This window comes from Antennarius striatus, chromosome 12, assembly GCF_040054535.1.
Source record: "Antennarius striatus isolate MH-2024 chromosome 12, ASM4005453v1, whole genome shotgun sequence".
NCBI classification, from domain to species: Eukaryota; Metazoa; Chordata; class Actinopteri; order Lophiiformes; family Antennariidae; genus Antennarius; species Antennarius striatus.
The window spans coordinates 21,348,373-21,372,500 of NC_090787.1; the positions used below are offsets into that span (position 1 = coordinate 21,348,373).

The window sequence follows — 24,128 nt, forward strand, 5'->3', positions numbered from 1 at the left end:
ACAGTAAGGGTGTGTGTGTGTGTGTGTGTGTGTGTGTGTGTGTGTGTGTGTGTGTGTGTGTGTGTGTGTGTGTTTCGAATTCACACTTTCGACACATCCCCATAGCCACAGCAGCGCTCTCCAGTTCCAGCGTGTGCAGCCAGCCAAGAACAGCCGACACAAATGGCCCATTTAAAACATAAACACACAAAAACCTGTTATTTCAATTGACCTTCGTCACATCAAGCTGTCAATGATCTCAGCTCTGTACTCGGAGTCGTTCTCTGCTTCTCCTTCTCTGAGGCAACCTGCATGGTAATGAACATTTGGTTCAGAATAGGTGAGGGAGAGAATGAGGGGTAAGGCATGCCGGGGCATTTAGCCTCGCAGTGTTTCTGGTGTCGGTGAGACAGCCAGCAGCGTTTATGGAAATGGACAGAGCTGAGGGAGGCACTGTGGCCCCCCCAAAACTCCCAATAGCAGGGAATTGGAGGGCACTTTGACAGATTTGCTATTCCTTTGTTATAGGGATGTGCAAACTTTCATTTTGAACCTAATTTGGGCTTTCTTTTGTCATTAAATGCAGGCAATCTCCTCTATTTGCTTCCATCGCCGACGACACATTTCACACGGTGAATCTTCTGTCAAGCTTTACGGATCTGAGAGTGTGTGTTTGCCGCGTGTGTTTGTGTTGGTTGCAGATTGTCAGGGGTTGTTGATCATTATATTTGTCAGTGTTGTGCCGCGGTGCATCTAGCAGGCATCCCTGGCCTGCTTCTGGCTTGTGATTATCAGATCAGAGGCTCTAATGATTGACTGAGCCATCCGCTGTCACTGTACACATCCATTAGCATAACTCCTCAAGCTGTCACTGTTTATCCACCTACTGTAGAGGCATGTTATGTAGAAGTCTGAAACCAATAATTATGAATAAAAAAAAGTCCTCTTCCTGCATTCCATCAGAACTCATTTCATTTCTTCATGGCTGACTTGAGCTGGAGTGTCCAGCTTCATTTGGTGATCGCTGGCGTGACACTGAGTCGGTTGGATGTGTGCCTTCACTCTTAATGTTTTCCTCGGGGCAGGTGGAATCATTTAAGTGTTGCTGGCAGAGGCAGACGGCTGCGAGGTTAGGTGATTAGAAAACGTAACGTCATAATCGGTTTAATCTGTAATAATAAATGTTTTGTTATGAGGAGGAGAGAATTGATAATTTTAAACTCTTTGCTTTTTGTTTACTGCTGTCAGCCTGTGAATAAAAGACGAGGTAAACGGAGGTAATGGAATCTATATCCACACAGCAACTGGCTTTGAGGTTTTAATGGTGTTTGGTAGTTTGGTTCCAAACACATCAATATTCTGTTTAATACGGCTAAATGCTGCTAACTGTTTTAAACAGAAGGAGACAGTCTCTGGGCTGTCTCTGTTTGTGCTGCCAGTGAATCCACAACATCAGGTCGATGGATAAGGAGGCCCTAAATGGCTCTGACAGCCAGTTTACAGACAGTTTACACGCTTTAGTGTACTTTTCTGCAAATCTGCTTTATGTCTGCAAGAGGCAGGATTGGCTGCACAGTCCTGTTTAGCTCCTTTAAGCCAAATACATTATGAATTTATACCTATACAGAAAGAGTTGAATAAGTAGCACCTACAGCAACTACATTTAGCTGCTTCTACTTATTTAAAGGTAAACTAGACCTCTGGTGGCACGCTGACTGTTGTCAGGGGTGTGTTGTGTCCACTGGTGAGACCTGTACAAAGTTTAATTTATCAAATTAAGATATTTACTGTATCATAAATGTGATGTTTAAAAAAATTCTAGTAAAGCTAAAAGCGTGTCTCTGAGCCCCGGGTGCCGTAACAGAAACTTAACAACCAAAAGATTTAAAAAGCAGCCAATTGGAGTTCGGTCAAAGAAGAAGAACAATGTAAATAACGGCGATAGCGTGAGGTCTGAAATAAAGGATTGTTTTTCAAGCGTTTCTGGACTCATGGGTTCTGAGATGAGCCGGCGACTCACACAGGGTGTACCCTCCCTCTCGACAAGTGTCAGTGTCATTTGTTTCTCTGCTCGTCGCATTCCCTGACTTCAGTCCTGCCTCCGTCCCGATCCAGCTTACACTGGAACTGAAAAGAAAGAAAAGAAAGCAAAACACAGATTAATGCTGCTGTAAATAAGAAACATACAAATTCTAATAACTGATTTTTACTCATGATATTGTAAATTTCTGTTCTTTAGCACATTTTATCCGTGAGATGTTCTGTTTGCATTCTACTCACTTTATTTCTGGTGAAGTCTTCTAATTCATCTTTCATCTCCACTCCATTCCACATCCACCTGTGTCTGCATATGTCCACTGATTGGCTGGTTTGTCTTTCAGTCCAAAAAACAAAACCAGCCAATCGGAGCTTTTGAGGCCGTATTAGTAAAACTAACTTCTTATTTCTCAGAAAAGAAACACTAAAACTTTTTTGAAGTCTGCTTCGATGCTGGAATACCAGGTGGTAACGTCCATCACTCGTGTTTAGTGGGAGGGAAAGTTTGGGTTCAGTCAGCCTGATGTTACGTAGAAATGAAAACAGAACTGAATTAAGTCTGATTGTCTGGAACATGAGCGGCTCAGTAGTCTTTCTCTCCGTTCCTTCCTCTTCTTCCTCTCTTCACCTGCAGCGAAGAGGTTCCTCGGCTAAACCTTCTTCAGTCTTCAGGTCCTGGTCCTCCTCTCAGTATTCTCCAGGCTTGCACTCATTCCTTTGGTCACACATTGACTCCTCACCTGTCATCTGGAGAGACTATTTCTGATCCTGTTGGGTCATGAGGGAATAACCTTACTTCATTTTTTGTGCTGCAGAACCTGCATCTCCCTGCATTTTTCTGTTTTCCCCTGGAATTCTGTCAGTTTTGAGAATAACCAACATTTGGAAAAGGACTGCTGTCAGCCCAGTCATCCACTCATAACACCGTCTTCACTCCTTTATCTCATGTTTCTTTGTTGGAACTCTCAGGTTTCTGAGTTTTTAATCTGGGTCCAGTGGTTTTGACACAAATGTCAAAAAACATCATTGATAGGTGAGTCTGACACAACATAACAAACAAACAAACAAACAAACAAACAAACAAACAAACAAACAAACAAACAAACAGACGTGTCCATCCCAGCCTGTTCACATCCACTCATCCTTTGTCCGTCCTTCTCAGTGTTATCATCAGGTCACGAGCGAAGGTAATCAGGTGTGACCATTCCATGTCTCTTCTTCAGTGGTCAACCTGCCTCCTCATGTCAGGAACATCTTCACCATCAAGCCCGTCACGTGTGGTAAACACACAAACCACATGGTGAACCACAACAGGTAGGAGATGGCGTGATGGGAGGAGTCACGATGATGTCACACAAGTTTTATTCATGGCGTGTGGTTAATGCTCAGCCCTCGCCCTTGGTTTGCTTTAATTCCAGGCTGGGCCGTGTTCAGTGGATTCTGGGCAGGAGAAACCGGTGCTGTGGGGACATCTGGACACGAGAGGGGGAGCGTGGAGACGGGCGAACTGCAGGGACAGCCGCGCCAGAGAAATAGACCTCCAGATCTGACGCCAGTATTATGTTAATTTGATTTGTTAATTCAGTGGCCCTGTTTGAGAGAAATCTGCCACCAACACCTGCCACCGTTTTCAAAGGCGGCGACGCAGATCCACAGCGACACGGGCTTCATTATGGAAACAAACCAGGTCCCCACTAACAGCATTTGGTGGAAGGCACCATCAATTCTTATACATTTAGATCACGGTGATTGGAGATGACACTGAGGAGCTGTGTCCCACTGTTTCACACACACACACACACACACACACACACACACACACACACACACACACACACACACACACACACACAGGGTGAAGTGTGTGTGTGTGTGTGTTCCGTCTATGACTGTGTCTCTGACTTTCACATGTGTGTGTGTTGTTTGCCAATGTAAGAGAGAGTCTCTGAATGAACCGTGTGTATTTTCATTCTGTCTCCCAGCTCCAACGCCAGAAAAGATGGCGACTGATGTATTTTTCAGGCATAGTTCCACAATCAAAGAGGCTCTTGTGGCCTTTCTGATGCATCATGTAAATTTTATAAAGTGTGGAGCAGAGAGGAGTCAGAGAGAGCAACTGCAGCTCTGGAAAGCCTAATGTCTGTTTGCCTTTAACTCTGACAGGCTGTCTTTGCTCCTGTCTATCCCCCTTCCCCTCCACTTACTCGCTCCTCCGTGGATCAAGGCCGGTCAAGGAGCATCTCACCACAGGGCCCGATGTCAGACAGAACGTGTGGACGTGTGCGGATGTCAGGGCTCAAGCGGCTCTCGGGAAAAGCGGGAAGTGAGACGTTACGGCACAGAACTGGATGCAACCTCGTAGCTTGAAGTTGAAGGGATTGTCATGCTGCATGTGAAAGGCTTCCGTGTGTGTGTGTCTGCTGTTGACATGTTTACACATCTCATCTCAGGAACCTCACAAATTCTCCTCAGCTGCAGTTCTGGCAGGTCCTCGGCCGACTGTGTGCTTCTCTAATGATTCGGTTGGCTGAATGAGCATATGCTCCCCTCTGCATCATAAACTCCAATTAGATGTGTTGTAATGTGATTTGTGTGTATTCGTCTGTGTGTGTGTGTGTGTGTGCAAAGCACACACACACAGACGCACAATCAAATCAGTAAATAGAGGCACAATTTACTAATTTGATCTATGTCTTCTATGAATTTTAGTTTATTCACCATTTAATTATCAACAGTGAGTGGGTTATGTTTGAAGTCTCAGAGCAGAATTATTTACACACACACACACACACACACACACACACACACACACACACACACACACACACACACACACACACACACACACAGACACACACACACACACACACACTGAAACACACAAATAAGCACATCTGATTAAAACACTTCTGTTATTACCTACATGTTTATTTTATATACATGTTTATTTTATATACGTTACGTTTACTTATAAATGAGGTCCATGAGCCGCTCCTTCTGAACAAAAGCAGCTAAAAAGATTTGAGTTGAGATGTGTACTCACTACGTGACTCACTGACAGATTATAGGTTACTGTCACTTATTCTGCAGCCGAGGAAGAGGAATCCTCAGCCGAATCCCTGGGATCACCAGCGCCCCCTACCATGAGGCAGGAGAACTGCGTGCCTCACTTGGTGCCTTTTCCCAGCGGTTTCAGGACCGCTCAACTCCAGAGAGACGTTACACACATGGAGTTGTTGATAGAAAGACACTGTACATTATATACATTAGCTAAATGATGGGAGTTTAGTTCATAGATCAAACGTGTTTGAACATTTTAACAGCGACATACAGAGAGTTAGCATTACGGTCTCACTGTTTAGCTACCAGCACAGCTAGTGGAGTCATTGATCAATCCATGATCAATCCATTGATCAATCCATGGTGATCAATGACTCACCACAGGTCTCTGATCAGTATTTCAGCGGTAAATGTGAAAATTCAGCAATTTTGAGTAAAAATAACCTAAAAGTGGTGACATTAATGGAAAATACCTTTGTAATACACGTCACTGGATAAATATAAACATTTAATTTATTTCTTCCATTTTCCATTTTTGTCTTCATGATGGCGGGTGAGGCTGAGGCTCCACTGACTGCACGTCACTGCTACAAACATTTAACAGTAAATATTCTGCTAGCTGCTCAGTTTTCTCTGGACCACAATCTGTCAATCATAGCTTTAAATGGGTGGCAATGAGTTTTGGGGACCTCAGTGATATATTATTGATTTAGTAATTTGGGATGTTGTGTGTTGTTTCTGTTGAGTACCAGTCACTGAAGCATTCATGCAGTGGGTACAGAAATCTGTTGGTTAAAATCCTTTCAGTTCATTCTCTTCCTCATTAATGTACACACAACTCCCCATATTGACAGAAAAACACAGAATTGTTGACATTTTTGCAGATTTATTAAAAAAGAAAAACTTCACTATGACACAGTCATAAGTATTCCGACCCTTTGCAGTGACTCATATACTGAACTCAGCTGCTGTCTGTTTGTTCTGATCGTTCTTGAGTTGGATCTACACCTTCATTAATTAGGAAAGCCACACACTCGTCTACAGGAGACCTTATAGCTCACAGTGAACGTCAGGGTTCTTCCTAGAGCTGGACCTGGTCGTCTGGCCAAACCGAGGACTTGGGGAGAAGAGCCTTGGTGAGAGAGATAAAGAAGAACCCAAACATCACCGTGGCTGAGCTTCAGAGATGCAGTAGGGAGGTGGGAGACAGTTGTAGAAAGTCAACCATCACTGCAGCCCTGCACCAGTCAGGCTTTATGCCCTGATAGAAGCTTCTCAGCGCAGGACACAGGAAAGCCTGCATGGAGTTTGCTAAAAAAACACCCGAAGGACTCCAAGATGGTGAGAAATAAGAATCTTTGGTCTGATGAGACCAAACTAGAACTTTTTGGCCTTAATTCTAAGTGGTATGTGTGCAGAAAACCAGGCTCTGCTCATCACCTGTCCAATCCATCCCCAACAGTGAGCCCTGGTGGGGGCAGCATTATGCTGTGGGGGTGTTTTCAACTGCAGGGACAGGATGACTGGTTGCAATCGAAACAAAGACCAATGCAGTCAATTACAGGGGGATCCTGGACAAATCCCTTCTCCAGAGTGCTCAGGACCTCAGGCTGGGCCAAGAGGTTCACCTTCCAACGAGACCATGACCCTGAGCTCACAGCTAGAATAACAAAGGAGTGGCTTCAACTCCCAGCCACTCTGACTGGAACCCAGCTGAGCATCTCTGGAGAGACCTGAAACTGGCTGACACTGACCTGAAACTGGCTGTCCACAAACGCTCACGGTCCAACCCGACAGAACAGGAGAGGATCTGCAATGAGGAATGGCAGAGGATCCCTAAATCCAGGGGTGAAAACTTGTAGCATCAGTCCTTAAAAGAGACAATATAAATATAAAAAGTGAAAATCTTAAGGGGGTCTGAAGACTGATATGAAGACTGATATTATTGTAACTGATATTACTAATATTACTGTAATATCCACTGTATTGGTAAAATTTTCTTTGCATTTCCTTTAATTCCTCAGTTCCTGCAAACATACAAGAAAACACAACTGTTGTATGTAAACACAAGAAAAGCACGTGTTTGACTGGATTTAATAATTTAAGATGGACTTGCCCTTATACAATATTCAAATATTTCTGTACATTATAATTTACAAAATGTATTGTACAGGCATCAAACGTTACAGCTGTGGCTGGCATCTTCAGAGAGACCATTCCAGTTTAACCAGTTAAACTGGACCTTAGCAGTTCAAAGCTGCACCAACTCATGCTCTCAGCTGCCGTGACCCCCCCGCCCCGGTCTGGGATGTTCACTGCTAAATATTGATGGACATCTGGAGTGCCGTTCATCCACCATCAGCCTTCAGTGAAGACTTCCCAGTCCTCTTCTCAGAATGTTACACACACACACACACACACACACACACACACACACACACACACACACACACACACACACACACACACACACACACACACACACACACACACACACACACACATGAAGTACATGAAGGCACCTGGGGAAAGGTGTTTGGCAGCTCTGCAAATCAGAGACCTTGGCCACAAATTCACCCCCTGGAATTTGGGGAGACTGGCTGCTTTCTCAAAGGCTTGTATGTTGGCATGAAGCTGTGTTGTCATTAGACCACTATGTGTTGTGTTACCACTATAATACAAACTCTGTTCACAGAGCCTTCACAAGGACGTGTGATAATGGTGATGTGTAGATCACTGCCAACTGGAACGTAGCTGCTAAACGACTAAATAAGCATCAGATAAATTAAAATGCTGTGTTTGTAGTGTGTATGTAGCGACACAAGAATACACTCCTTAATATGTGAGGAATATTCTGATATGACCTAAATACATTTAGATTATCTGTATATATGTGTATGTCTGTATATGTGTGTGTGTGTGTGTGTGTGTGTGTGTGTGTGTGTGTGTGTGTGTGTGTGTGTGTGTGTGTGTGTGTGTGTGTGTGTGCGTACATGCAGACAATGTGACAGCAGGTGGAACTGATCATGAAGTTATTATTCAGGATAGTTTCCTGCAGACATTGGTGGCTCACAGATCAGGGATAGTTTGCAGAGGTAAATTGGTTTGAATGCTAAATTTAAAGTCTTACTTTTCAGGTAAATATTATACTATTAACAGATAGGTAGATAATAAGGATGAGCGAGTACACCACTATCTGTATCCGTTCAACCATCTGAATTATCTGTGTTTGTACTCTGAATGGGCGGGACTTAAACCAGAAGTGGGTGTGGTTTGACCGGTAATGGGTGGAGCTTAAATCGTTACATTATTTTAAGTCTGAAATTGATATGGATCGATCAGAAGTTGCTAGATTTTTTGTTTATTTTAAAATTATTTACAAAACAGCCTCAAAATTGAGATTCAAACCAAGGTTTTTCATCATAAAAGTAAGAGAATTATTTACAGAAGTTTTTTATGAACTCAGAACATGAAGTGTGTTAATGAATACGACACATGCAATAGGAAATAATGAACTACAAAGTATGCATGAACAAGAATTTTCATACTTAACACAACTTTCTCATTTTTTTTCTTCTTGGGAATTTTTTTTTTGAATTTGTAGAGCGAGAACGAGAAAGAGAGAGAGATGGATAGAAATAGAGAGAACACATGTGTGTGTGTGTGTGTGTGTGTGTGTGTGTGTGTGTGTGTGTGTGTGTGTGTGTGTATACAGTGGTACCTACTACTACTTACGAAATTAATCGGTTCCAGAAGAAATTACGTAAGTAGAGACATGTTTTCCATGCAAATGTCCTAATCCGTTTTACAAAAATTCCGACATAAATGTTTTATAAAGCATAAAACTCCATCAAAACATGTAACAAATACATGTTACAATTAGATTATTACACAATAAATGAGAGTTGTGCATAACGTAAAAAACAAAGAATAGAGTAAATAACTGCTGTCCTCATTGTTTTTTGCCCTCTTTGGTTCATGCCCTCTTGCCCCACCATGAACAACAGAGTGAATTCCAGTCCTCCTTCTGAACTTCTCCAACCACCCACGCAACGCCTTAAACTCCTTAAACTTCCTTTTGTTTTAATAACGTGGTGATTGCAGATGCATTACGGCCATATTCTTTGGTGAGATCAACCAAACGCATCCCTTGCCTCTATTGCCCTTGTACTTAGGACCTGTTCTTGTGATGCCATGATCAGTGCCTCTGTGCTGTCTGTCAGTCCAGCTTTATTCAGCCGCTGGTAGGTCTTCTTGATATCAGCTACTTCCTCTATCTGACGGTGGTACATGCCGTATAGGGGCTTGTCCCTCCATGTCGTCTCCTCCTCCTCCTCCTCCTCCTCCTCCTCCTCCTCCTCCTCCTCCTCCTCCTCCTCCTCCTCCTCCTCCTCAGGTTTCTGCTGTCTAAGGCATTCACTGAGAAGTTCATCTGTTGGGGCCATCTTCCTGATGTTCTCTTGGATTTTTGATGTCTCATCCTGGACAGTGGCCCTGATGCTCACTAGTCCTCGGCCTCCCTCTTTCCGCTTAGTGTACAGCCTCAGGATGCTGGTCTTGGGGTGAAACCCTCCATGCATGGTGAGGAGCTTTCTGTTATTGATTTCTGTGGCTTCTATCTCCTCCTTTGGCCAGCTTATGATCCCAGCGGGGTATCTGATGACCGGCAGTGCATACATGTTGATAGCTCGGACCTTGTTCTTGCCATTCAGCTGACTTCTCAGGACTTGCCTTACTCTCTGGAGGTATTTGGCTGTGGATGACTTCCTTGCGGCCTCCTCTTGGTTGCCATTAGCCTGTGGGATTCCAAGGTATTTGTAGCTGTCCTTGATGTCTTCTATCCTGCCCCCTGGTAGGTCAGCCCCTTCAGTTCTGATCATCTTGCCTCTTCTTGATACCATCTGGCCACATTTGTCTAATCCGAATGACATCCCTATGTCGTCGCTGTAGATCCTGGTGGTGTGGATCAGTGAGTCAATTTCTCGCTCATTCCTGGCATACAGCTTGATGTCATCCATGTAGAGGAGATGGCTGATTGTTGTCCCGCTTCGGAATTGGTATCCGTAGCCACTCTTTGTGATGATGTGACTGAGGGGGTTCAGGCCTATGCAGAACAGCAGTGGTGATAGTGCATCCCCTTGGTATATGCCGCACTTGATGTTAACTTGGGCAATTGGCTTGGAGTTAGTCTCCAGGGTTGTCTTCCACTTCCCCATTGAGTTCTTGATGAAGGCTCTTAGTGTCCTGTTGATCTTATACAGTTCCAGACATTCCAGTATCCACGTGTGTGGCATTGAGTCGTAGGCTTTCTGGTAGTCAATCCAGGCGGTGCACAAGTTGGTCTGCCTATTCTTACAGTCTCTGTGTACTGCTCTGTCCACCAGTAGCTGGTGCTTGGCTCCCTTGGTGTTACTACCAACTCCTTTCTGTGCCCCGCTCATATATTGATCCATGTGCCTACTCATCTTAGCTGCCATGATGCCTGACAGGAGCTTCCATGTTGTACAGAGACAGCTTATTGGCCGGTAGTTGGATGGGCTAGATTCCTTCTGTGGGTCTTTCATGATCAGGACTGTCCTGCCTTCAGTCAACCATTCTGGGTGCGTCCCATCCCTCAGCAGCTGGTTCATCTGTGCTGCTAGACGCTCATGGAGTCCTGTCAGCTTCTTTAGCCAGTATGTATGGATCATATCCATACAGAGAAGTATGTTAGAGCAGTGCAGGACATGTATGAGGACTGTAAGACAGTGGTGAGGTGTGTGTAGGTGTGACAGAGGAGTTCAAGGTGGAGGTGGGACTGCATCAGGGATCAGCTCTGAGCCTCTTCTTGTTGCTATGGTGATGGACAGGCTGACAGACGAGGTTAGACAGGAATCTCCATGGACTATGATGTTTGCAGATGACATTGTGACCTGCAGTGAGAGCAGGGAACAGGTGGAGGAGAAGCTAGAGAGGTGGAGGTTTGTCCTGGAAAGGAGAGGAATGAAGGTTAGCCGCAGTAAGACAGAGTACATGTGTGTGAATGAGAGGGACCCAAGTGGAAGAGTGAGGTTACAGGGAGAAGAGATCAAGAAGGTGGAGGGTTTGAAGTACTTAGGGTCAACAGTCCAGAGCAATGGAGAGTGTGGAAAAGAGGTGAAGAAGCGTGTCCAGGCAGGATGGAACGGGTGGAGGAAAGTGTCAGGTGTGATGTGTGATAGAAGAGTTTCAGCTACAATGAAAGGAAAGGTGTACAAAACTGTGGTGAGACCAGCGATGTTGTTTGGTCTAGAGACAGTGTCACTGAGGAAAAGACAGGAGACAGAGCTGGAGGTAGCAGAGATGAAGATGCTGAGGTTCTCTCTGGGAGTGACCAGGATGGATAGGATCAGGAATGAGTACATCAGAGGGACAGCACATGTTAGAGGTTCTGGAGATAAAGTCAGAGAGGCCAGACTGAGATGGTTTGGACATGTCCAGAGGAGAGATAGTGAATATATTGGTAGAAGGATGCTGAGTTTTGAACTACCAGGCAGGAGGCCTAGAGGAAGACCAAAGAGGAGGTTTATGGATGTAGTGAAAGAGGACATGAAGGTAGTTGGCGTGAGTGAAGAAGATTCAAAGGACAGGGCTAAATGGAGGAAATTGATTCGCTGTGGCGACCCCTGAAGGGAAAAGCCGAAAGGAAAAGAAGAAGTATGGATCATATCGGGGCCCGGTGCTGACCAACTCTTCATCTTTGACACTCTTTCTTGGATGTCTGCCATTGAGATGGTTACTGGTTCTTGTTCTGGGAGGCAGCTGTGGTCAGTCCTTAGGTCCACTAGCCACTGGGCATCGGTGTTGCGTGATGCTTCTCTTTCCCATATGCCCTTCCAGTATTTCTCCACCTCAGCTCTTGGTGGGTCTGGCCGGATGCTATTTCCCTGCCACTGAGAGTACACCTTTGCTGGTTGAGTGGAGAAGGTCTTGTTTATTCTCCTGGCCTCTATCTCCTTGGTGTATCGCTTCAGTCGGGTACCCAGAGCCGTTAGTCTCTGTTTGGCAGTTTGAAGTGCTTCAGGTATGGAGAGCTTGCTGTATTTCCTGGGTGCCCCTTTATTCACCATGTTCCCCTTCTGACTTCTCTCCGTGTCGCCTTTATCTTGGCCTCTAACCGTCTCTTCCATGGAGGGTATTGTTTGTTATGCCCTGTGTTGATCTTGTATCCCAGCATCTCGAGGATTAATGCTGCTGTACTGTGGATCAGCTTGTTGGTCTCAGTTATGTTCCCTGTGGGGATGGTTCTTATTGCAGCATTCACATCTTCTAGCAGATCTTCTGAAGGTACTTGACAACTTTTTGTCGGAGGCTCCAGGTTTCCATTTGGGTCACGATCTTCCTTCGCTGGGCAGCAGCTCTTGTATTGAGGCTGTGTATGTCTCTTGGGGCTTGGTACCCAATCTCGGATTGTGTGTGTGTGGGCGGGGGGGTGATATCCCCCCGCTGACCTGGCGTCCTGGCTCCCCCTTGCCGTAGCATTGTTGTAGTATTTCATCGATCTCTAGTTGTGACAGCAGTTTTCGGTTACGGATGTTGGAACACTGGGCTAACAGCTGTTTCTTTGTTAGCCTTGATTGTGGGTTTCAAAGCATCCATTGGTCCCACATCCGCCCCATATATCCTCTCTCTGGGATTACTTGTGTATTAGCATTCCAACAACTCCGTATTCTCCGCCCTTGTCCATGTGTGTCTTGTTCCAGTAGCCCATTTCTCATCAGAGAAATGGGTTATATATACATACATATATACAGTATATATATATATATATATATATATATATATATATATATATATATATAAAGTGTATATATATACAGTGTATATATATACAGTGTGTGTGTGTATGTGTGTGTGTGTGTATGTGTGTGTGTGTGTGTATGTGTATATATATATATATATACATATATATATATACACATATATATACACATGTATATATATATATATATATGTATATATATATATAGCAAGATAGATAGTAAATAATGACTGGGAACAGCGTTAATTGATTAGTTTATTTGATAACCAATGACAGACACCTTTGGTTTTAACCCACTGAATGTTTTGCATACTTTTTGTATACCCCACCGTCCTTTTTCTTTGCCAGTTTCCGCCTGTGCTTTGCATTCATTGGCTCTGGCTAAGTAGTACTTCTCTTAAGTGTGACACAATCTTTTCCTCTCTTTCAGTCGGAGTTTCACTCAGAAATCGTTGTTTTCTGTGTCGTTCCTGCTGTTTGGACTTTCTGGTCAAAAACGTGACCATTGTTGGAACAGTTATGACACTCTGAAATGATGTTAACTGGGAAGTCCATGTGTAGTTATTTCTTCTCCTAACATAGCAGATGCCTTACGCCATATTGTTCACCTGATTCCTTCTGGCAGATGCGCTGTGATTGGTTGGGCGCTTGATTGACAGGTAGTGGGTGGAGTTGGTGACAGTGTACTTATTCAAATAGGTGGGGAGATATTAAAAAAAAATAATAATAAAATAAAATATATATATATATGTGTGTGTGTGTGTGTGTGTGTATACACAGTATATATATACATATATATATATACATAAATTATATATAAACTACAGCTGTGGTTAATGAAGCCAAATAGTGTCGTCATGCCACAAAGTCAGTGGTTAAACTCAGCAGCAACTCCATCCTGTTATGTTACATATTCAAGAATTCATGACAAGAGCAGCTGAGCTTGAACTTGGACTTTACCTTATAGAACAAGTGAAAATTGAGAGGGACCAGCTGAGGTGGGCCTGGTTTATTTGGTAAACTCACTTTATGGAACAGGCGGCTGCTGGCAAACACAAGATGAACTGAGTTTCAATATTCTTGTCTTCACCGCAAACCTCTTCACATTAGAGGGAGATACTTACAGGGTCAGATTGGAAACATGTGTTGGATGAGAACCATGGAGAGAATGATCCTCTGTCTTATTAGTGGAGAACTCAAGAGTACACCACACTGGGGTTTACTAGAAACACAAAAGAAGGAGATAGAAAAGGGAAAAAAACAGGATTCTTTGGTCTTTTGTTAATTATTCATGCCCGGGAGGGATGCTCTCTCTCCTTTGTTTCTGTCAGCTGACACGTGTACAGGTGTGCAGACAGTGTGTGTGTGTGTTAGTCTACTTATGTTTATCTCTGTCTTTTTGTAATGGCACAGAAATGACAGTTAAATGTAAGGATCCATCTTTGTGTGCAGGCCTGCGTGCACACGATGCATCCGTTCAGCCGCGCTGGAAGCAGCAGCTTCTCTCCTCCGTCCGAATCAAAGCGAGGAAGGAAGCGTGACAACGAGTCCAGCGGTTTGAGCTGATGGTTCTTTAAATCCTCCACAGACAGCAGCAGCTCGGCGCCGACCCTGCCCCACGCTCTAATCGCTTCAAATGAAGTCATGATGGAAACACGGCGCAGCCAGCCCGGGCTCTCCTGTTCCGCAAGGTGCAGCAGCAGCACTTGTTTGTGCAGAATGTCTGGCAATTAAAAATAATTGGGAAGCAGGTTTACCCACAAATCTTCCAAGAGTGCCAGTTATGATCTAATGAAGCTTCATTAGGCATGCTGAAAGCTGAGAGCACCATATGACAACGGCAATTAGACGGGATCATAGGCAAAAAATAATCATTAAAAATACCTTGGCCAAGATTAGCTTTTCACTTAATGACCAATTCATTAGCTAATTGATTTCTTATTAGTTACAGGCAGAGACGACTGTTTGGGGTACTGGTGCCGGTAATTAACAGCATTTACGCCATTAGTCAATCGCCTAATCTTCCAGGAAAACAACTTTGGAATGGAGCGTAGCTGGAGGCTTTGGGCCATTTGCTTCTTGCTCCTTTGCTGTTATCTCTTTAATATTGAGAGGGGAATCGTCTCTCAGCTAAGGGGTTGCACTAATACCTACTGATTAGCCATTCGTGTCATGTGACCACGCGTTTGGTGCCCAACTCCATCTGACCAGAGATGGATGGATGACGGGACGGAGGAAAGGGGAAGGAGGGTTCAGAGGGATGATGTAATTAAAAGAAAAAAAGATCAAGAATTGCACTGCAGATTTGTTTTATTGTATATTTAATATGACACTTTTCCAGAAGCACATCTGTGCTGCCTGCATCCATAGATTTGGTGCATCCAATGAATGGAGCGCCTGTTGGATTAACTGAGGGTCATAGAAATCTGAATTTTTATTTTTCCGTCAGACTAACCTTCCTTTGATCCAGTTGGTGAAAACTGACTTCTTTCTTTCTGGGCTGATCTCACCTTCACAATCAAGCACCCTACAAATACAATGGAACTCGGCCGCAGCATTTTAATAAACTTTATTGTTCACACATTATCTCCTGCTGTTTTTTGAGTCCCAAAATGTAAAAGCTATTGCATATCGTTGTATAAAAAAGGTCTAAATGAAAACGTCCAACCAGGTTTGGAAAAAGCTAAAAAACATTTTTATTTCCTCGTGACTTTTTTGGTTTTCTTCACACTTGAATAAAAACCACTGCTTATATTTGTCTTTTGTTGTCAGTGGGAAGGTGTCTGTATCCCCACCCACTCGTCACTGGTACCAGCTCCAACCTGATGAGATGGAACCCTCACACACAGGTGGACACACACCCGTGTTGTTAGTGTTCTACACACACTGAAGCTGAATACGCTGGTGTATGAATTCCGAGTCCTTTCGAGCGTCTCTTTAACTGCGACCACCGTAAGGTTTTCTGGCCCCCGCCCTGCAGCCTGATGAGGAATGTGACTCAATGCCTTCTGCTCTTCATTTGGAGCGTTTCTTACATTGAGTGTGACACATTAGCGTGAACAAGACAGTCAATGCATCTACTGACAGTGAACCAAGCATCGTGGATTCTGTTGAAAACTTACTTTAGGAGTCTTATATTTAACAGGAAGTACAGTTTATCCAACAGGAGAAAGGTCAGAGGTTGCTTTCTGCGGCGTTCTTACCAGCATGTAATGTAATCTATACAGAGCCTCTACTAAAGGGGGGGGGGGGGGGGCATTGAGCTTCATAGAAAGTGAACTAACCTGGTTTTATGGGGACTCCCTGTTCCTGTCTGATCACAGATTATCATCTCAATGCGTACAATCCAGCCTCTTCCTCATGCACCCCCATTCTCTCTCTAATCTCTAGCATCTGCTCTCCATTCACCCCCCCCCCCCTGCTCTACCTTTCTGTTTTCCTGCTCAAATCCCTCGTCTGTCTTTTCTTCACCTTTTTATCCCTCGGTCTTCCTTCAAATCCACTCTCCCCCCTTCCCGTCTTCTCCTCCTGTTTCCTCCGTCTGAGTCGGGTCTGCGGTTCTGCTAATTAAATCTAATGAAGTCATCTATCAGAGACTCTTCTTTCCTCAGCACCACAACATAAATCACTCACTGTAAAAGAAGCCATTCTTCTTTCTCCCCTCTCTCTTTCTCTCCTCACTGTGAACAGCCTCTCTCTCTCTTTAAACCAGGCTTTAATTGTGTGATTGAGAAACTGTAGCATCACTCCATAAAAGCCAGTCTGCCTCCAAAAGCCGCTCTCCGGCTGACACCAGAGGGACCCCTTATAGCTGGTTATAGTGAGACACACACACACACACACACACACACACACACACACACACACACACACACACACACACACACACACACACACACACACACACACACACACACACACACACAAGCAAGCTACTTAAAACAGTCACTTATTGTAAATGGGCCTCATTGGTCTCTGTAGACATTGTTAACATGTCTGTGGGATGGTTTCCCTGCCAAGCAGGAACTTGATCCATCTCCACATTTACTAAATTAATTTCTGTTACAAGCTGTGACTACCTAACACTGTGCAAATAGGGATTTATCCTCCCCAGCGGTACACAGCAGTGGTTTCAGACGGGCAGCACCGATGCTGCTGGTGTGTGGAGGAGATTGAATGAACAATAGAAATTAGACAATTACATAAGTAGAATTTTCTTCTTCTCCTGGAGTCGGGTCATCGCTCTGCCCCCGTCCCCATGATGCTGACGCAAACCTGCTGTAACAAAATGTACATCAGAGGCCCAAACACATGTAAATAATGTATAAATCATACGTCTTGTTAGCCTTGACTCACGTGGTCGGTCCTCTCCTCGTGCACCAATTGATCAATGTCCTCCTGTTATCCTGGTGCACTCCGTTCAGCTCCAATCCCCCTGCGCCGCCTCTCCCCAGGTCTTTCATGTTGCCCTCTGGGAGCAAAGCAAAACAGGGGTTTCTTCTGAAAATAAGGAGATAAAATCGGCCATGAATTATTTCAACATTATTGATTTGTGTAAAATCTAGCGTTTTCCCCAGAGTGGCACAAGTGTATCCTTACCAGGGACTTGAGAAAAATAAACTGTTTTTGGTCGTAAATGAAGGAAGATGATTGTTCAGGAGATGCTCTTTAATTAATAAGAAGATTTAAGCTGAAGAGCAAACACTGTGGAGGGTCAAGGAGAGAGAGAGAAAGAGAAATTTAAGGAGGATTTTCAAGTCTTACTGTGTTTTCCCTGCAAATCACTGCATTTAAGGATATAATGTCAATTTCATGCCTTTTCTCCTCAACAAGAGGCCCTTTTGCCCTGTGGGTAGAGAGCAGTTAAAGAATACACAGGGAAAAATAACAAGCCAAAAAGGAGTAGCAGCATATTCCTAAAACATCCCAGTCGAGAGCCGCTAATGTTCAGCACATTGTGGTGTTTTCATGTTGAATGTTATTTTTCTGTTTTGTCTCTGAAAGCCTCATTTAGATGGCAGCAAAGGCTTCTGGAACTCAGAGCAGCCTGTATTCTCTATGGACTGTTGCAGCTCTGGAAAAGGACCTAAATGAAGGCACCAGACGACCCTGAAGACAAGCCAGAGGACTCTAATACACACACACACACACACACACACACACACACACACACACACACACACACACACACACACACACACACACACACACACACACACACACACACACACACACAATTAACATGAATGCAAGATAAAGTAGTCTTCATGCTGGAAGAAAAGGTTTCAGTTTATCCACCCGGGGAAAAATGCAATTTTCTGTGTGTGCACACAGGACCTCGTGTATCTCTGCATTGCTGAATCAGATTCATGGATCCCTCTTTATTGCATTTTTTTCGCTGCTCCTGTGTCCCCTTTGTGTGCGATGATGATATTTGTAGAAAAGCGCCGCTTTGAACGACGCTTTATGGTCAGAGGAATTATATTATGAGCCAGAGGTTCTGTTGTTGCTTTTTAAAGTTCAGTCGTCTAAACTGGGTTCTCTGGTGGCCAAGGATAACATTTAGACAATCACATCTGTCATACATTATGATCCACCAAAGCATGATGAGGAGGGATGAGCATGGCTGCATGTAGAGGCGTGGATTTATTTTCCTTCAATTTTACACACACTCAGAATTTGTTTTATACATCAGCCAAAGAAAGTCGTCCTTTGACTTTTTTTTCAATTTCACCAATTGAATGTAATTACATGATTCAGGCTGGTTCTTGACTCCTTCCATATGTGGGGAAATAAATCTTGACCTGCAAAATATCCAGAAGCTGCAGGATTCAGCCGTCCCTTCTGACATGAAGGATGAGGCTGAGGCGTTTATTTAGGGGGAGGCCTTGTGTCCGGGCAGGTGATGGTTCTCACTTCCCCTCATCCCTGAATGTAGTTACCATGAGGACCAGAGGGATTCTAACCTTCACATGTGACACGGAGCGCTAACACGCTTCAGATCTAATATTTGATATACCCAATGGGGTGAATCTGATGTATGATCAATTGAGGCAACACAATCCTAATTTGCACATTCTCTCCCTCCCTCCCCCTTTCCCCTTCCCTTCCCTTCCCCTCTCCATCTCTGTCTCTCTTGCTCTCCTCCACACACTGCAGACTCATTTCAGTTTTGCTATTATTCCAAAGCCTTCACAAGAAGATACAGAAAGAAAACCTCAGGAAATGGACAATCACTGCAGGATTAAATGTCTGAACTGCAAAAATGGCGATAATCAATATTTAACTTCTACATCAATACCAACAAACCAACAGTCCTGTCGAACTCTACTTAGTACTCACAGTATTAAAAAAACAACAACATTTACCTGTATTTTTCAGTGTAAATGAGCTGAGCTGTAGTCATAATGTGCTTAAATTATTCAGTGCATTTATCACTTACAGGTTACACCATCTGCTGTAGGGATGGATCCATAAACACGTGGTTATATAATGAGTTTATGAATACAGAAGTCAGCCTTGTCTACACCAATAAAAGGCAGTGATAGGCAGAGATGAATCCAGACTGACGTTAATAAAATACACATTTTAAAACACGCACCAATAATTACATTTTTAAATTTGTTAATAATTATATGAAAGAGTTATAAAACGAACGAATTATATAGAAGCACATTATTATTATTATTATTATTATTATTATTTTACTACTATTATTATTTTACTACTATTATTACTATTACTGTATTATTATTATTATTATTGTTATTATTATTATTATTATTATTATTATTATTATTATTATTATCGATTACACATGTGTATTTGCTACAATTAGACGGGTGTTAATAGTAACACTAATTATAAATTAACGCCTGACAACAGCCTGGCCGTGTTTCCGGGGGCGCACATGCGCCGGTGAAGGCGGGGTGCTGGAGTCGTGGGGAATGAACACGAGTGATAAAAACGTTCTGGGCCCCTTTAAGAGTTTTGGGCCACTAAACTGTAACGACACCAGCGTTGGCGCGTAAAGAGCATCCCTCCTGGGTTCCATCTGATCATCTACAAGCTGCTGCTGATTGGACGCCACATGCCTCCAGACCAGGAGATAATTATTCAAACGTTTAGAAAACTCTGAATTCTGTCGTTACTTTTGGTTTTTACTGAAAACCAGAATGAAGTGAAATGTGATTAAAAATAAAGAAGTGAAAAGATGCATTTTTTGCTTTACGTTGCGTCTTTTTAATTGGGCACTCTGTTCACTGTCTACTGGCCTTCTGGCGATGCGATCCTTTATTATTCTGGGTGAATATTCTCCTCCACTGAAGACTGTAAATGAGCGTTTGTGTTTATCTTAACAATAAATGGAGTCGTACCAATGCTGGTTTACAATTAACTTATTCTCTTGTTTATGGAAGTGCCGCAATATTTCTTCATTTGAATAATCTTCCAAAACGCCACTGATATTTTATTCATTAAATTATTCATTAAAACGACGCAGACAAACTATTTTATTGCAGCGCAAAGTTGAATGATTTTGTGCGCAAAAGTTAGTTAGTTTCTTGAATTTCATTTTAAGGAGCTCTTGTCGGTTGATTGTTTCGTTGTGTCTTCAGTGAACCCCCCCTTCATGGAGAGATGACATCGAGGCGCACGACAGGGAGCGCGGATTTGCGTCTTAAAGAGGATTTAGGTCTATTAACAACAAAAGGCGCAGTTCATGGCACAAGGGAGAGACCTCGGCTTGTGCGTCATCCGCGGAGATGTGAAGCTGGATCAGTGATAAATGGAGAAACATCAAACTGAGTCATTAGAGCTGAGATACGAGACGCGCACACTGCGGGCCGCTCAGGGCGGCGCACCCAGGGGATCGCGCTCCTCTGCCGGCCTTTTGTGTTTGTGTGCTGGACTGATGAACAACTTAGATAACGTGAAGCCATTATGGACCCACTTTATTCCCATGAAAACCCTGCATACAGAGGTAACATCTCTGTAATCACAAAGGATTACATGTGTTCTCAAAAGGGAGCCGAATTTTTATATTGATAATATTATCCCATAATTACTGGTCCTGTTTGTTGGGTGGTTTTAAATACTGACGCCTTTCCATCGTGATCTATATTTACGTTGATAAAAATACAAGAGAAATACCCTAAAACGTGGATTAAAACAAGAACAGCGAAAGACCGGTGTCTAAATATTTTACTGATATTAACTGGACGTGGTTGAGGACTTTTTGGGGATGTTTCAAACATTTAGTATTGAGATAGTAGATATTTTGTCAATTAACCACCTTTTGTGATTATTTTCGTGCGTCATGACGCAGCCGTGAAGGATGGGTTCACTTAAAAAAAAAGTGTGGGTCCAAATCAAATTTACAGAAATATTTGATTTCACTTTTTTTCCACCTCAAGAAATGACAAAAATAAAAAAAAATAAAATCAAGAGACAGCCCCACAAACCCAGCGTGCGTATCTCCCAATCGCTTTAATTACATTTTGGCTGAATTAATCAGACATTACAGCCACAGCCTCCTCGCAGGAGTGGGCCACCGTGGGCATTTTAATGACCCCGTAATTCAATTAACCGCCTCCATCAGCTCCATCATTGATTTGCCGAAGAAGAAGGAAAAAAAAAAAGCTGCTGAAAGTTGAATTCTGCAAAGTCGAGTCGGCCTATAATTGCACAAGACAGAGAGATTGGGGGGAGAGGTGGTGGTGGGGGGCTGGGCTGAGGTGGCCGTGTATAAATAGTGAGCTCTCAAATACACAGTCACAACAGCAGGAGTGATCTCACCTCCTCTCCACCCCTTCTCTCCATCGCCGCTGCCAGCTCCAAAAAAAAAAAAGCGCGTCTCCGTGCGCAGCGCCGGTGCAGACACGGTGAGGCACACACACCGACGGTTCACGGTGGATTCCCCTCCCCAGGACCGCTACTGAGCCACAGAGCCGACCATGGAAGAACTGACGGCATTCGTGTCGAAATCTTTCGATCAGAAAACCAAGGAGACCAGCAAAGAGAGTATCACGTACAGGGAAGTTTTGGAGAGCGGGCTGACGCGGGCGCGGGAGCTGGGCAGCCCGGACCCCAACCTGCAGGACATAACGGAGGGCGGCCACTGCCCGGTGCATCTGTTCAAGGACCACGTCGAGCTGGAAAAGGAGAAACTGAAGGACTTTAATGTTTCTAGAGCCACAGAGGGTAAGGCTCCGGTTCTGTTCTCTAAATAATCCGGATTGCGTCTCAAGTTCAAATGTCTCCGAACGCGAGCGACGCGTTTTCGTTAGAAACGCGAAAAAAGAGTTTTGAGACACGACAGAGGGAAACGTAGAGTTATTATTGTGTTATTTCACACAGCAGGAGGCGGGCCCTCCGTCCTGGAGCTCTGATGGTTATTTCAACTCCTCGGCAAATATAAATACATTTTAAAAAAAAAGTTCTTATAATTAAAATATAATTGAATTATATTTTTAACTCATTTTAATGCTAATTTAACATTTTTTGTAACACCGAAGGTATTCACCAGCTAAATCGAGCATCCAGACTAAAGGGTACGGAGGTGTTTTCTGCTGCCTGGTATTTTATTTATTTCTATCCATATAATTTAAAATCAGATCGACATTCTTGTGATATTTAGTCATATTTAAAGCCTTATAACGGCGGTACTTCCGTTGATGCGCCTTTATAAACCTGTTCATACTCTGGTTTACGCGCCCCAAAGTCACACTTGGAGGTAATAAATTCATATCGACTAAAAAACTACACGCAAACAATCTCAAAATGTCTCCTTAAAAAATATTGTCTTTTATGAATCGGTTGAATCGCGCAGCCGGAGAGCAGAGGAGGCCTCCTTCCCCTCAGCAGTCAGACGGCGTTCAGTGCAAGTTTGAGGCATTTAGTGAGTAATTTGAACTGGTTTCTATATTTATCCTGTAGTAGGAGGAGGTAATGGTCCCCTTCGCTCTGCTTCATTCTGCACTATCTGTTTATTGTATTAATGTCAGATTACAGAGAAGAACTCCCTGTGTGTGGGATTATCATACATTTAGCATTATTTTATATGTAAAATGTAAAATATTTTCACCAGTGTAAATAGACATGTTCACCTCAGTAAACTTCAGACAAAGCGCACACAAAGCAGCGGCTGTCAGGCTGGTTATTAATAATACAACAAGGATTTCACCAAAGGGACGTGAGGAGCCCCCACTGCAGCGACGCAGCGCGAAACGGGCTGGAATACACACATTTAATGTCAAGACATTTTATTTTCAGCCTGAAATCACCTCTGCCTGTTTAACGGAGGGATTCATTAGAGCGAGGCCTCACTCTCAACCTGCTCCTCCAATCACGCATTGACTGATTCACTTGTTAATGACACCACCATTACGCACTGACCTGTGGAGGCTGGAAATGCAGCCACGGACCTGTTTCTCTCTCTCTTGGAGAAACAGGCGGTGTGTTGCCAGACTTTAGGCCCCTGGCAGGGCCCAGTGTGAGCATTGGGGGGCCAGCAGCGTGTATGTGTGTGTGTGTGTGTGTGTGTGTGTGTGTGTGATGTGTGATGTGTGTGTCAGTGCGCAGAGAGCTAGAAGGATGGTGAATGCGTAAAACCCAGAAGTTGAACTCATATTCTCCTTCCCCCCCCCAACATGGGCCGAACAGGGATATACGAGTGCAAGGAGAAAAAGGAGGACGTGAAGTCGGAGGACGAGGACGCGCAGAGCAAATTAAAGCAGCGGAGGAGTCGCACCAACTTCACCCTGGAGCAGCTCAACGAGCTGGAGCGGCTGTTCGACGAGACGCACTACCCGGACGCGTTCATGAGAGAGGAGCTCAGCCAGCGGCTGGGGCTGTCCGAGGCCAGGGTGCAGGTGAGCCCCCCCCCGACCAGTTCAGTCCCAGTTACACCAGGACTGGTGCGTTCGGATTAAACAGTGGGTAATGGTTCAGTCGGGACATTTCAAACCTGATGGTTGGGGCGGCTGCTGCGTTATGATCCGTTTCAATCAGGCGTCATTATCAAAAAAATGTTGCGCCGAAGAAAATAGTTCCGGAGTGATATTTGTGTGCACCAAACAACAGCACGTATTAGTAATAAATCATCTTTTATTTTTTGCGCAGCTTTCAGAGTTTTTTAATGTTTGGGAGCTCACAAGAATTTCACGGGAGATTCTGCGTGCGGGGGCCTCATGTCATGTTTAAACCCTTTAAATCAGTTCCCTCTGCTTCTGGTCAGACACAAAGAGATGGTTTCATGTGGTCAGCAAGGCGC

At 43.9% G+C, this 24,128-nt stretch overlaps 1 protein-coding gene across 3 annotated transcripts in view; it reads left to right on the forward strand.

Annotated features, from left to right (window-relative positions):
* The first annotated feature begins 21,296 nt into the window (after window positions 1-21,296).
* The window catches only part of shox (shox homeobox), a 10,230-nt gene continuing 7,398 nt past the window's right edge, over window positions 21,297-24,128 (forward strand). Inside the window, exons 1-2 of one of the 3 annotated variants that reach the window (XM_068329409.1) lie at window positions 21,297-22,057; window positions 23,519-23,727. In XM_068329409.1, the coding sequence (XP_068185510.1) occupies window positions 21,811-22,057; window positions 23,519-23,727 (456 nt within the window). In that variant the 5' untranslated portion in view covers window positions 21,297-21,810. The remainder of the gene's footprint in view (window positions 22,058-23,518; window positions 23,728-24,128) is intronic. The other 2 variants (XM_068329406.1, XM_068329407.1) reach the window with 2 other exon arrangements.